Genomic DNA, 14,900 nt, shown 5'->3' with positions numbered 1-14,900 from the left:
ATTACATTACTTTAGTTGTTTCCTTCTTCAAATTAACATAGGCTACCATGTACTTGCTAGACCAACTTGAAAACTATAGGACAGAGGTTAAACATTCACAGTTGCCACTCAACAACTGGGATCCCTTTTCTGTGAGAGGGATAAAATAATCGTCAGTCTAGGAAATAGTGTCAGAGGCGTTAGTCTGTACAGGTCTGTCGCATCTTCCGCTGGGGTTACGTTCCGCAGTCAGCATGTAAAGCGAAAATCACGTATAGTCAAAATTACATTGAGTGTAACAGCGGGCGGAATCGCCCGCACTACAGGTACAGTATTAAAATTATTTTTCGTTTTTTGGTTTGGTTTTGCCGAGCGCGTAAAGCTGAAATCGCGCATGTTAAATGCGCGTAAGATGCGACAGACCTGTATCCACAAAAACAACAAGGAGTCCAGTGGCACCTTAAAGACTAACAGATTTATTTGGGCATAAGCTTTTGTGGATAAAAAACCCACTTCTTCAGATGCATGGCGTGAAAATTACAGATACAGGCCTAAATATACTGGCACCTGAAGAGAAAGGAGTTACCTTACAAGTGGAGAACCAATGTTGACAAGGCCAATTCAGTCAAGGTGGATGTGGTCTACTCCCAGTAATTGATGAGGAGGTGTCAATACCAAGAGAGGGAAGGTTGCTTTTGTAGTGAGCCAGCCACTCCCAGTCCCCATTCAAGCCCAAATTAATGGTGTTAAGTTTGCAAAAGTCTAGGAAATGTGGTTTATATAAAACAGGTTAGCTTTTCATTTCCTGGGGAAAGGCATTCATAGACATACTCTGTGGCAGAAAGGTGACTGTGCAGCTGAAGGCAGGCTTCGGTAAAGCTGTGCAAAATATTCATAATGAACTTCAAGTCTGCTCTATTGAACCTTAAGTATGATGCGTCTATGAACTGCAACCAGTGTTTCCAGAAGTTTGTGAAACTTTGGTGGGAATCCAGTGACTCTCCTGCATTCCCCCTTCCCCATCAAGCTTTGGGATAATTCCTTCCCTCAGGAGACATCTAAGGTAAGGAGGGAGGGGTCTCCCTTGAAGGAAGGAGCCAGTTTATGGAGGAATTCCTCATGAGAGGTTAAAAGCCATCAGCCTCAAACCTCAGAGAGAATTTGCACATCTTGATTTGTGTCTAATCTCTGCACACAGTCCTGCAGGTTTCTATTCCTGTAATGAACCTTCATGTCTCTCACAGCCCTACCATGTACAAAATTAAATGTTCCCAGATAGCAGCTGCAAGTGGATCTGTTATTTGGAAGAGGAGTTAATTGCCACTGTAATCAATGAGAGGATCAGTTAGCTTAGTACATGCTCATTCCAGAAATCATTTGATTCTCAGTTTGATGTGAAATGATTGGTGGACTTGTAAAAAGCACAGTCTTCAAGAATTTTCATCTGTCCAGTTAATGTGAGACAGAGAATAAAGGTACATTGGAGGGGTCCTTAAAGTCTTTTCCTGTCAAGCAAAAAGGCTGTTTTCTTCTGTAGGGAATAAAAACCTGCTTTTCCTCCTTTTCAACAATGAATTTGTTTCATCATGCTGCTGAGTCAGACTTCTGCTATTGGGTGTTTAATTCCATTTGCTACCCCTAAGTCCCTGTCCTTCATCCTTCTCTCCCCTCAGCTGCTATTTTTTCTATTTTTTTTTTATTGCTATAACTGTTACATTTTCTGAATAGAGATAGAATAACTGAATGTTTTTCCACTCGGCACAGAAATAAAGTTGTTGAGTTTCCTAGTACTATCTACCTCTTCTGTCAAGATTTCCTCACCCCACCCCCTCTCAAAATTTACAAGTCAATCCCCCTCCTAAAATGTTTATCTTGTATTTTTGTAAAAACTTCCAAGGACCGAATCCTGCAATCTAGTCCACCCAAGTCAATGGGGCCCACTGAAAACCTTCTTCTTCACATCATGTGCTATCCTTTTTTTATTTTGTCACACTTGTCTTTGTAAATCATTTTCTCAACTCTTAATCTGGTTCCATGTGTTTCATCTGACGTAGCAATGAACCTGCTGTTTTCTCTTTCTGCCGTGATTGTACCCATTAGTTCAGTGATCCTAGGTACTGATCACTTTTTATTTATACTATTGAGAGAAAAATATACTAGAAACATTCTCAGCTTTTAAAGGGGGGGTGGGGCGGGGCGGAAGGAACACCAAATGATTGGAAGGTAGCACAATAGCCAAAAGTGTTGGATTCCAGCACAAAATAGCATCTGGCATAAAAATGTCTGACATGAATACTCTGTAGCAACAGGTGTTTTTGTAGGCAATACTTGCTGTGTGTCAGAAGTTTGTGGCATTACTAGCCAGTTTAAAAAAGGGAGGAGGCCATTTATATTTTTAATGGTAAAGTCCTTTCGCCCAAGAACCTAATGTAAAGTGCCATGAGGTAACAAAAGGAAAAAGGCAGTCAAGTGGTTATTTTAAAATTTGAGATATATTATCTCAAAGTTCTGGATTGCAACAGAAGATGCAAATTCCCCAGGGAGAGTTTTTCTCTCTGGGGCTTGAAAAATGCGGTCGTGAGACACATACAGAATATTGTGTGCTAGGTAGCAAAATTAAATTCACTATTCCTGCCCATATCTATTAATCAAACCATGATGAGGGTAAATAGAAGAATTATAGGAATGATTCTCCACACAGAACCAGTGGCTTTCACTGTTGATATTTATTGTCTTTGCTATGCAGCAGTGCAATAAAACAAAACATTACTAGAACAAAACCTTTGTTAAGGTCACAACAGTGTTGCTTTTGTTTTGATGGGAGTTTAAGTATTGCTCTACTTTTTTTCTCCCACTGTCACTTACGAATAAAGAGGAGGGAGGGAGAGTACAAGTCAGTCCTGAACTAAGCTGTACTTATTAAGTGTTCAATGGAAGAATGTTGAAAGAGAAAATAGAACAACAATCTTTGCCTTATGTAAATACACAAGGCTGTAGTTGAAGTTTTTCAAGTCAAAGTAAATAAGATTCATAGTCTCCCTGATGGTTCATTTCCTTCAACAAAAAGGAACTGAAGCTGATCCAGGAGTTAGCATGCCAAGTAAGCTAGGAACAGAGCAGGAGATCTATGAATGGAGAAATGCCTACAATTAGATTGAAGACATAAGGATCTGGAGGAATGAGCCATATTGAGCTTTTCCACCCCGATGCTACCTAGGCAATAATTAAAGTAGGCAGGGTGAGTGTTCCCTAACTGGCAATATTTTCATATCCCCCGCCCCTAATATGTACATGTGTTTGTTTTCTCTTTATCTTTCACCAACTCTAGTTGTGGGTTGATGTAAAAAGGTGGTTCTTGGATTTGGATCTGAACAAGCTGTGGCAGAGAAAAGCCTTCTAAGTAAGAATCTTACCACTGAAAATGCTCTACCCACTGCAGGCAAGAGTCTGAGTCTGGGCCAGCTGCATACACTTGGGGAACCATATCTGTTTTGGAAAATTGTGATTGGATAGGCAGTCTTTGAGGGAGCTTAGACACAGCCCATTAAGTCTGTGATCCATCAAGGTGCCTAGCACGTGCTTAACTTAAGCACAAGAATATTTGCATTGAGTTTAATGGGACTACTCACATTCTAAGTACCTTGCTGAATCAGAGCCATAAAGGGCCATGTCCATCTACCTTGTTGAATCAGGGCATTTATGACTTGTAGATCAGGGCTCACATCTTAACTTCAATCCAAAACAGGATTAGCAGACAGAGGTCTCATGCATTGGGTTTGCCATTTTGTGATGGTAATGATGCTAATAGAACTGGACTCTTAGGGTATGTCTACACTACCCGCCGGACCGGCAGGCAGCGATCGATTTATCGCGTCTAGTCTCGATGCAATAAATCGACCCCCGAGCCCTCTCCTGTCGACTCCTGTACTCCAGCACCGCGAGAGGCGCAGGCAGAGTCGACGGCAGCACTCGACTCACCACGGTGACGACACCACAGTAAGTCGATCTAAGTACGTCGACTTCAGCTACATTGTTGACGTAGCTGAAGTTGCGTAACTTAGATCGATCCCCCCACCCCCACCCCAGTGTAGATCAGGGCTTAGTCAATTCACTTTCACTTGTAAAATAATAACGTAGTACTGTACTGATGAAAAAGCCCACTGCTATAACACACTTGCAAAAAAACCCTAATCCACTTATGATGCAGATGGAGGAGGACCATGAAGTGGAGTGGCTAAAACTATTTAGAGTGGAAGCCCGAATGGGTATGACAGGCATTTGTTTTAATTATACTGCTTAGCCATGCATATGTGGCCTTGTCACTGTTAAGTCAGGAAAAAGAAAACACCAGGTTAAGAAGAATTATTATTTAACATATATATTGCAATAGTTCCTACGGACCAGCCGAGTCAGGGCCTCACCCTGCAAGGTTCTGAATAAGGTCACAAGAACAACCTCTGTCCTCAGCTTGTGAATGTGTAAAAAAGATCAAGGTCGTAAAATAAATCTTAATGTAAACCTCATTATCAATTATACACAACTACATTGTATTATTGTTCTCATGCAATGAGGTTCTCTTATGCAATTGATTAAAATTAAATGAGAAAACCACATCAGAATCTAAACACTATCATTCCAGCTCTTTTAAAAAAAAATTTAGATAGTAATAAACAACTCTTAATTAAGCTGGATAATGTATTGCTACATCAGCACCCAAGTATAATTAATCCCTTGATTGACTAGATAAGTATGTAGATTCATTTTTCTATAAACCGCAGAGGACTCTCTTAAAAAAAGTTTCACACAACTCTATTCTAGTCCCTTTGACAGCAAAAGAATTTAACAATCATCAGGTAATTTTTCAACTTTCTCATTTTCAATAGTCGTCTGCCTAAAATTACAAGCAAGTTGAGAAATTTGAATGGCTGATTCAATCTGCTCTAGATGTAAAAAATTAAAATCCAGACGTTTTCCCAGAACTCAGGGTGAAAAAATAGAAATGGATGCTTCTTTAAGGACTCATGACTTCATACGTTTCTACTTAAAATTTGTGAATATTTAATTTCCTATATAATATTTCCTAAGTTTCCATCTCAGATTTTGTGTTTTCTTGATCTACTGATGCAATTTTAAAAGTCTAATGAATCTTCCACCGAGGCCAAAACTTCCGAACAGTTATGATCAAAATTACTCCCTAAAACAATACAAAATAGCTTAGGTGATATATTCATTATCAACAATAGCGCACCTTTCAGATAAGCCAGTTTAGTGACAAGTAAGCAAGCTGCAACTGAGCTACCTGAGTGAAAAAGGTTTTGCTCATAATGAATCTTAAATACAAAGCAAAAGATTTCAGACAGCAGATCTTTTCTGGGAATTTTTCAGATATTCCCAATTCCCAATATCTCAGGACAAAAAATCCTATAACCCAAATAACAAAAGAAAGCTACCTGCAGAATATTGCCTTTCAACAACTTAATGACCACCAAGTCAATAGTAGTAATATTGCCACTTTGTTTTTCAGAGAAACTCATTCTCTTTCCTCTATTTTTTAAACTTCTATTAAAATAAGAGTTAAGAATATAAAGGTATTGACACAACAAGAAACAGCCTTCGATGCAAAAAAGCAAATCCCTTATGTTCTGTAGATCCTGAGGTCACTAGAGAAGTTAGATGGAGTCAGCAAGAGCCTGCAGTATGAAAGAATACGTCTCATAGCAGCAGAATCCCTGCCAAAGTCTCAAAGCAACTTGTAGTACATGAAAATGAATCCTTATAGCCAGCTAAAGTTTGATCGTGGTGTAGAAGAACCTGCATAGAAAGAAAATGTCACGTACTAAAGGGCTCTTTAACCTTGTGGAAAATGAGGAATTTCTTACCCGATAATTTTCTTTCTGCAGCCCAGCATCTCCAACAATACTGTTGGGCTACTCAGAGGCAGTGCAGCATTGCACCACAGCCCATGCAGGCTATGCCCCCTTCTCCGGCTTCCCTCCAGAAGAGCCATTCCAAAAGCAATGTACAAAGTCTTTGAATATGATTAGTCACAATAATCTTAATAACAAATTGTAAGTTATGTGTGATAGACTAACTGGCCTGCGAACTGCATAGCTGAGGGGGCCCAAGCTAACTAGGTGCAAACGAGGCTGTTGTCTTGGCCTGATGGAGCAGAGACCCCCAGGCAGGACTACAAGGAGGTGGATGATCCCCCTGCCATGGGGAAGGCCACCCCGCTGCTAAACAGTTCCTGCCTGGGGATGGCCCCTCACTCTTGGCTGGTGAACAAACAAGTGGGGCTGCAGAAGGCTCTCTGCAGGGCCAGTGACACCTCATCCCAGCAGGTGCAAGTTGTGGGGAAGGGTGCAGGCCTGGCACTCTCAGGTGGTGAATGAGTGGGGCTGTGACAGCAGGACTGCAGAGGGCTTCCTGTGCTGCTGTAGGATCAGTGACACCTGATGTCTACAAGTGCATGGGGTGGGAGTGGGAGGTTGCTCTTGTTCAGACTGTTATCGATGGATTTCCCCCCCCCCCAATCATTTTCAGTGTCAGCTGAAATTGACATTTACCAACATCTATTGATTTAAATTGAATCCTGCCAAACCTCTGCATACCCCAGACCCATAGACCTTCCCAGGATTAATGCCTGCTTCAAGTCCAAGACCTGTGTTTGAACTGAAGCATCCCTTCTTAAAAAAATCCAATCTAGATTTAAAAGCGTCCAGGGATGGAGAATTCACCACAACCCTTGGTAAATTGCTCCAATGATTAATCACCCTCATTGTTAAAAACGTGCACCTTATTTCTAGTCTGAGTTTGTCTAGCTTCACCTTCTAGTCATTGGTTCGTGTTATACCTCTGTTGGCGAGATTGAAGAGCTTTCTATTAAATTTCTGTTGCCAATGTATGTACTTACAGATTGGGATCAAGTCACCCCTTAACCTTCTCTTTGATAAAATATACAGATTAAGCTTCAGTTTAAGCAGTGACTTCTATCTCTATAAGGCATATTTTCCAATCCTTTAATCCTTCATAGGGGAAGCTGCAAGCAGTAAACATTAAATAGGGACAGATAAAGAAACAGACTGAAATAGAGAAATCTTGCCTCCTAAGTAAATTCATGAATGGCACAAGTTTGGTTTTTGTTGTTGTTTTTGTGTTTTCTTTGATCACCACATGCACTACTTTCCTTTCAAAGAAGGCCTCTGCAGAGGACAGAAAGTCCACCTTATAATATTTAATAAATGTGTTGATGGACAACCATATTGCTGCCCTACCGACTTCCTCAGTCAAAGTACAAGATTTTTCTGCACATGATTTTCCCAGGGATCTTGTAGAGTGTGCTTTGCTTTCTTCAGGTTCGCCTGATGCCTCCAGAAAGCATAATTTAATCTATCTGCCAGGGATAGTGTGGGTACCTGAAGACCTTGGCACTTTGAGTCAAAGAACACAAATAAAATGATGGATCAATTCGGTGTGCTTGAGGTATATCTTTAGTGCTCTGCCTACGTCCAGATTATCTCACAGTTTTTCAGTAGGGTGTTGTGGATTTGGACAGAATGATGAAAGCACTGCTCTCTAGGAAGCATGGAATGATAAATTCACCTTTGGTAAGAGATCCTAGCACCCTTAGAACCATCTTGTCATTGAAAAACACCGTGGTTCCTGGATAGATAGAATGGCTAACTCCAACACTCAGCTAGTAGACATGAGAGTGACCAAAAAGCAGGTTTTAATGGATGGGTAGAATGGTGCGAGTGTTGTCACTGAAGCAAAGGGTGGGCAGTTAGGGCTTTTAGCACAAGTGGCAGGCCCCACTTAGGAAAGGTTGGTCTGACTGCAAATCTAGCTGCTCTGAGAAATCTTCAAACTTGAGGACTGTCAGCTAACAAGACCAAGGACCCTGGGTGCAAAACAGTGCTTATGGTTGACACTTTATGGGCTACATAGTGCTGGGCTGAAGTCCCTTTTCCATACTGTCCTGCATAGCTGTGATACCAGTGTCCTTCGGGTTTCTGTTTTCTTGATATGAACTGTACTGTTCCCAGATGGAAGAATAGGCCTTTAGCATTAAAGTTCTTCTGGAGGTCAGCAGAATCCAAGGGCAATTAGCACTTCCCTCTCAACAGCCAAGCTGCCAGCTAGATACTGCAAGGGTCTGAATGGAGGATGGGACGTTGGTGAAGGATGTCCTTTCTCACTGGAAGATGCAGTGGAGGTTCCAATACCAGATCCAAAAAAATAGTCTCCTGATTCATCAGGCCAGAGCACAGCCTGTTGTCATAGTGAGCTCTTAAGAGATGGTGCTGCCATCTCTGTTTTTGCAGTCTGATCCAGTTCTCTTAAGTCAGGATAGTTCTTGTCTAGGGCTGTTAGGTCATCCAGCCAGGTCACTGTGGCTCTTGCAAAGCAGGTCACTGCTGGGGATGCCCGGAGAGTAGCCAAGGAAGCTTCAAAATTCCTTCTGTTGGATGTATCCTTGGGAAAGAAAATCCATTCCAATGGTATTAGTGTATCTTTTGCTAATGTTGCCACTGCCGTCTTGACCTTGGTATTTTTTGGCTCTTGCTTCATACTATCACAGAATTGTGGGAGTCGCTGAACTACAGAAAGGCATACTAAGAACCAATGGCTGGAAATTAAAGCCAGAAAAAATTCAAATTGGAAAAAAGGAACAATTTTTTAACCAGGAGGATGATTAATCATTGGAACAAAACTACCAAAGGAAGTGGTGGAGTCTCCATCTCTTGGAGCCTTCAAATCAAGACTAGATGCCTTTCACGAAGAGGTGCTTTAGTCAAACAAGTTATTGGGCTCAATACAGGGTAGTTGCATGGAATTCTATGGCCCACGTTATACCGATCAGACTAGAAGATCTAATAGTCCCTCTTCTGGCCTTAAAATCTATGAAATTCAAAATTATGGAACCAGTGGGTTTGGAATTCAAGAACAAGCTGACTGCAAGACTGTGTGGCTGAAATTGGCATAGTCTCTGGCCTGCTATGTGATGGCATAGTGCATCGAGAATCTCTGCTCCAAAGACCAGGTTACTGTCCTATAGATGTACTGAATAGGGACTTGAGTTAGGAAGGTGGCCAAGGAGGCCTGCAATCTTGTGGAATAAGCGGTCAGGTTAGCTGGAGGTGGAACGCCGGCCAGCTCGTAACATGCATGAATGCATGATGTAATCCAGGATGAAATCCTCTTGGTGGAGATGGGAAGGAGCTGGGTTGATCTGCAAAACAGTTTGGTTCTCTGTATGTAGAATGCCAGGGCACATCTAACATCCACAGAGTGTAGGCACTGTTCCTCTCTGTTCGCATGCAGCTGGCAGAAAGACTGCTTGACTGCACTGTATCCTCAAAGAAGATCATATATGGGGGTTCCGATGTGAGGGCACAGATCTCCAAAACCCTTCTGGCTGAGGTGATGGCTACTGAGGCGTCCGCTTTCCAGGAGAGGTGCACTAATGAGCACATTGCCAGCGGCTCCAACAGGGGACCGGTAAGCTTTGACAATATGAGATTTAGGTCCCAGAGTGGAATCGACTCTCTTACCTGGTGGTATAATCTCTCCAGCATTTAAGAAAACAGTTAACCATGTTGTGCAAAAAGACAGACTGGTTGTCGACCTGGGGATGAAATGCTGAAATGGCTGCTAGGTGACTGAAGACACAACCAAACCCTATTATTTCAGAAGCAAAAGATACTCCAATATGAATTGCAATGAGGATTGCCTGGGCAGAACTCCATATTAGGAGGACCAGATGGAGAATTGTTTCCATTTTGCAATGTAAGTGGTCCTGGTAGAGGTTTTCTAATGCCTAGCAGGACTCTACAGACTTGCTCCAAGCATGCTTGCTCCTCAAGATCCATCTATGGAGCTTACAGGCTGTCTAATGAAGAGAGCTGAGATCCGGGTGTAGTACCAATCATGATCACAGGAGATCAGGTCCGAGTGTTCCGGCAGCAGGAGAGGGCTCTCTACCGAGAGGCCTAAGAGGATGGACTGCCCTGAGCTCTCTGACATTGATATGAAGAGAGAGCTCCTCTGGGGACCATAGGCCTTGAATCCTGAAGGACCCTAAGTGGGCTCTCCAGCTCAGTGCTGACACATCAGAGACATCGATGGTTGGGGGCTGTGAACAGGGCATTCTCGCACAGACCACGCGGTGGTTCAGCCACTAAGTCAGTGAACTGAGGACTTGAGCAGGGATGGTGAACACCAATCCAGATGATGCCGCAAAGGTGAATGTACTGTGTCCAGCCAAATTTGGAGAGGTCTGAGACGCAGTCTGTGTAAGTGCATGATGCCATGTGACTCAGAAGACGCAGCCATTTTCAAGCTGTTGTGATTGGATGAGTCTGGAGGGATTTTATCAAGACTGTGAATTGCCCAAAACCGGTCTTCCGGAAGCCTGGATGGAGTCCAAATCCGCACTGATGAACTCTGTCCTCTGCACTGAGATAAGTGTGGGTTTCTGTGTGTTTATCAGTAGGGCTAGGGCCAAGAAGGTCAAGTGTATGAGATGGCTGTTGGATTACGCCTAAGCTCTGGACTGGCCTTTGATTAGCCAGTCATTGAGGTGCAACTTTAAGTTCTTGAGATAGCAGTTGAGACCACATAGGTCTAGAATAGATCTGAGAGCATCCTTGGGTTTTGGAATTAGGAAGTAATGGGAATAGTGACGCGGAATCTCTTCTATGGCTTCCACCTGAAGGAGGGATTGGACCTCTTGTTCCAATAGTTGCTCGTGAAAAGGGAGGGAGGGAGTAAGGCAGGGTAGACAAAAACTGGAGGGTATATCCCACTTCTATTGAGCTAAGTACCCAACAGTCCGAAGTAATGTGTATGCAGGCATTGAAGAAGTGGGTCAGGTGGTTTGAAAAAAGAGGAGTAACTGGATTTGATATTGTGAGGATTGAGATGTCAACCTCGAGCATCTCATCAAAACAAGTGTTTCAAGCTCCCCGAGAGTCTGGAGGCGATCTGCATCAGCCCTCCTGAGGCCGGCGAAAGAGATCTATGTCTGTTCTTCTGCCTCTGCCGTTCCTGGCTGGCTGGGAAAAATAACTGACAATCTGTTAGGGCCTGTAATTCTTCCTGGATACTGCTAGAGTATATAGCCCCTGAGATTTCAGGGTCACCTTAGAGTCCTTACCTATGGAGCCTAGCATTGGTTTGCTCCTAAAAGAGCATGGACCCGTCAAAGGGGAGATCTTGGAGGGTTTGTTGTGCCCCTTGGAGAAAACCTGACAATGGCAACTATGAGCTGCTGTGCATGGTCACTACTGTGACCATAGATCTGGCTGCAGAATCAGCCGCATCCAGGAGCTACCTGTAAGGAGGCTCTCGCCACTGTTTTCCCCTCCTCGATCAGGGAAATTCAAACTTTTGTATAGCCTCCCATATATTGAAGTCAGTGGCACAGCAGAACCTGCTTGTTTGCTATGCACACAGTTATTTAGCCTACACACAAGTACTATATCTTAAAGGTGCTGGGTACATAACAAAACTGATTAGCAAAGCATTCTAATTCATGTATCTAATGATCTGGGCAATCAGAAAATAAGATGACAGAGAAACTAAACAGAAAAAGGCTAGAAAATATGTCCAAGGAGACAGGTTAAAAAAGTTGATTAACAAGAGGTGATTCAGGATTATTATTGAAATATACAAAAACATTATTCATATTCTCCTAACAGTTTTCCAAAAAGAACTTCACTAATGACATTCCAAATTAGAAATGCAAAATAATAGGGAAATGATCATTCTAGTATGAAATAAACATTTAGAGAAAAACCTGTGATAATATGCAGCAGTGCAGAAATGCGGAAAATCTTTTCCTTTTGTTATTTCTAAACTATTTCAACAGGTAACTTTGTACAAGGAGTCAGACGTAGAGGACTTTGGATTCAGTGTCTCAGATGGTTTATTGGAAAAAGGCGTATATGTTAAAAACATTAGACCAGCTGGACCTGGGGATCTAGGTGGTTTGAAGCCATATGACAGACTTTTACAGGTAACACTATCCATACTTTGTATACAGTTTTCTTTGTAAAAGGTGTATGTGATAAATGTTGTATGGGATTTATATATAAAATGTTTAACAGAGTATAATGTTTTTATTGTCACTTGTTTTGAATGACCATATTACCCATATTCTGTTTATACCACCCTCTAGAAAATAAGTGCAACTTTTTAAAGTTTTAAAATGTGTTTATTAGTGTGTATCTCAGTTATCCTGCTTCATAGTAATTAACGGAAATAAGTCAGACATCCAGATAAGAAAAGTTAGTACCAACACATTTTAAACTCTAAAAATATCTAAGTTAGATTTTCTATAAAGCCAAGATAACACTATTTTATGAAGTCAGATACTTCAAAACACGGTGTACAAGGCGGTGTACAAATTACTCCTGGGGGAATTCTGCGCACAGTATTTTAAAATGCTGCAGAATTCTGCAAATGTTATTTGTCAAATGTGGAGGCACCAGCATGGCATTAGGGAGCACAGGCCACTGGCTGCACAGAGGTGGGAGATCACTCTGCAGCTGCCCCTGCCCCAGGACACAGACTCAGTGGTGAGGCTGCACCCAACCCTGACACAGCGCTATGACTGGGCCACCCCAGAAACACCTCGGGGCCCTGCCCCTCTGTGTCAGGTGCACCAGGTGAGGGCAGGCAGGCTCAGCAGGGCAGGATCCAAGTGTGGAGGGGCTTGATGTGTGTGGGGGGTCCAGGTGTGGGTTGAGAGGGTTCTATGTGGGGCAATCTGGGAGCGGGGTGATCTGGATGCAATGATAATGGGACTCTGCAGGGGGGTCCAGGTGAATGTGGTTGGGGCTCAACCAGGTGTGTGTGTGGGGGGGGGGTCTGGATGTGGTGGACCAGATGCTGTGGGAGTGGGGCTCAGTGGGGTGGGGATCTGGGTGTGGGTGGCTTGTCGGGGTGGTGCAGGGGGAGTGGGGCTCATTGGGAGAGTTCTGAGTGCAGGGGTGGGGAGAGGCTTGTTAGGAAGGTCTCTGTATGAGGGGTCTGGATGCCCAGGGGTTGGGCAGATGAGGGAGCAGGTCCCTGCACAGGGTTCCCTCCCCCTGCAGCTGAGGAGCGATGGGTGCAGAAAGTGGGAGGGGTGGGGGAAGAGAAGAGTTTGCAGAGCTTCCTGCAACTGCGGGAGAAATCTGAGGGTGGGTCTGACCTGGCCCCAGATGCCATGCAGGGGAAGAGGAAGTCAAAGTCTTGTCCTCCGCAGCTGAGCCCAGCACAGGGTAGGTGCCACCAGCCAGGTCTTCCCCGCCCCCCAGTGATCTACCTCTCTGCTGGCTGCCCTGCGCATCTGAAACATAGTGCTGGGGAGGGTCGCATGACTACTCTGGTGGCTTCCCTGTGAGAAAGTCATTTTTCTGCAGGGGACATAAATTATGCACATGCACAGAATTCCCCCAGGAGTAACAAATGCTTACTGTCAAGCAGAAATTTCCAACTTTCCTGTGGTATGTTCTTCCTCAGTTTGTGGTGCTCATTGTTCTTGAGATATTGCTGTATGTGGTCTACAAATGAGTAGTCAGTCACATATCTGATCAGTGCAGTGCCTGCTCTCACCAGATACCAACTACCACATTAGCAGAACTTACTCCAAACAATTATTTTGAAACTAGAGTCTAAAATGAGTTGGAAATTATTTTTTAAACTTTTCTCTCCGACCACTTTCAATATAAATGTTTTAATTATTCATACGACACAATTCTGGGAAAACCTGCTTAAGAGGACTGAAATGTTAGAAATAGTCTGTTACATTTATATTAGTGAACTTAGTGCAAGTGAGAAATAAGTCATGTTTATTTGATAATCATGACCACATGATATGTACTAGCATTAAGTGCAATATGGTAAATACAGATTAGAAAAAAGTTATCTGTTCTCCTTAAACCATGTTGTTGCCTTTTCTGTACTTTGTGTACTTCATCTACAGGGCCACTCACATATTCTAGTCATATTTTAGAGAACATCTGTGTTTCTTAGATACTTGTGTTATGTTGCTTTCTTTTCTAAATCTAAAACAGTAATAAAACTAAACCAACACTTTAAACCTTTCAGGTAAATCATGTTCGTACCAGAGATTTTGACTGCTGTCTAGTTGTGCCTCTCATAGCAGAATCTGGCAATAAACTGGAACTGGTTATTAGCAGAAACCCACTGGCCTCTCAGAAGGCGACCTCAGATCAACAAACTTTAGCAGGTGGGGAATGGAACGACCAAAATAATGCCTTCCTTCAACAAACCGGACACACTGCTAGTGTGGAGACACGAGATCCTACAAACACAATATAGCAACAAGTTATTTTAGTGGGACACTCCGAAATGAAAGACAATATATGGTGCTAAATCCCCTTTTCAGATTTCTGTGACACTTGAGGCACAGATGTCATGTGGCATTAAAAAGCCCAGAGGGTCTGACTATCCCTCTCAAGGCTCGTGTTACTTCATGGATTACTTTAAAAATTGAGTTTGGTTTTAATGTGATGGCCACTGAGTAGTGCCATTCCAAACTAAGCCTGATGTCAGAATGATATTGAGTAAAGAAAATGGCTAATGGCCTTATTTTTTTTTCCTGAAGTAGCAGAAAGGGAGACCTTTAAAAGAGACTGAATTGCTCCTTCCTGTCTTAACCGCATCATTCGTTTTTGAGCAGAAAAAATAGAATTAGTCTTTTTCCACAGGTGTCTGGCTTTTGTTTTTTTTAATAAAGCTAGCTGGCTACTGAGTGAGGGGGATCATGAGATGGGGGTATACTGTTAGAGTAGTGTTTTGTGAACCATTGCTCTGCTGCAGCATGAGGGGTGCAGCCATCACACTAAGTGCTGTTCAAGTGTTTTAGCAAAGATGCACGTAGGAAGCTGCAGTGTGTGGTAGTCAAGTGT

The 14,900-nt window shown here is 42.8% G+C and overlaps 1 protein-coding gene across 11 annotated transcripts in view; it reads left to right on the top strand.

Moving 5' to 3' along the window:
- GRIP1 (glutamate receptor interacting protein 1) overlaps positions 1–14,310 on the top strand; it is a 357,507-nt gene extending 343,197 nt beyond the window's left edge. For all 11 annotated transcript variants that reach the window (XM_054025817.1, XM_054025809.1, XM_054025854.1 and 8 more), the window contains 2 exons: positions 11,852–11,998; positions 14,077–14,310. In XM_054025817.1, coding sequence (XP_053881792.1) covers positions 11,852–11,998; positions 14,077–14,310 — 381 coding nt within the window. The remainder of the gene's footprint in view (positions 1–11,851; positions 11,999–14,076) is intronic.
- Positions 14,311–14,900: the final 590 nt, after the last annotated feature.

This window comes from Malaclemys terrapin, chromosome 1 (genome assembly GCF_027887155.1).
Source record: "Malaclemys terrapin pileata isolate rMalTer1 chromosome 1, rMalTer1.hap1, whole genome shotgun sequence".
Taxonomy (NCBI): Eukaryota; Metazoa; Chordata; order Testudines; family Emydidae; genus Malaclemys; species Malaclemys terrapin.
Note: the sequence above shows the minus strand (reverse complement) of the source record. Positions and strands in the feature narration are given on the sequence as shown.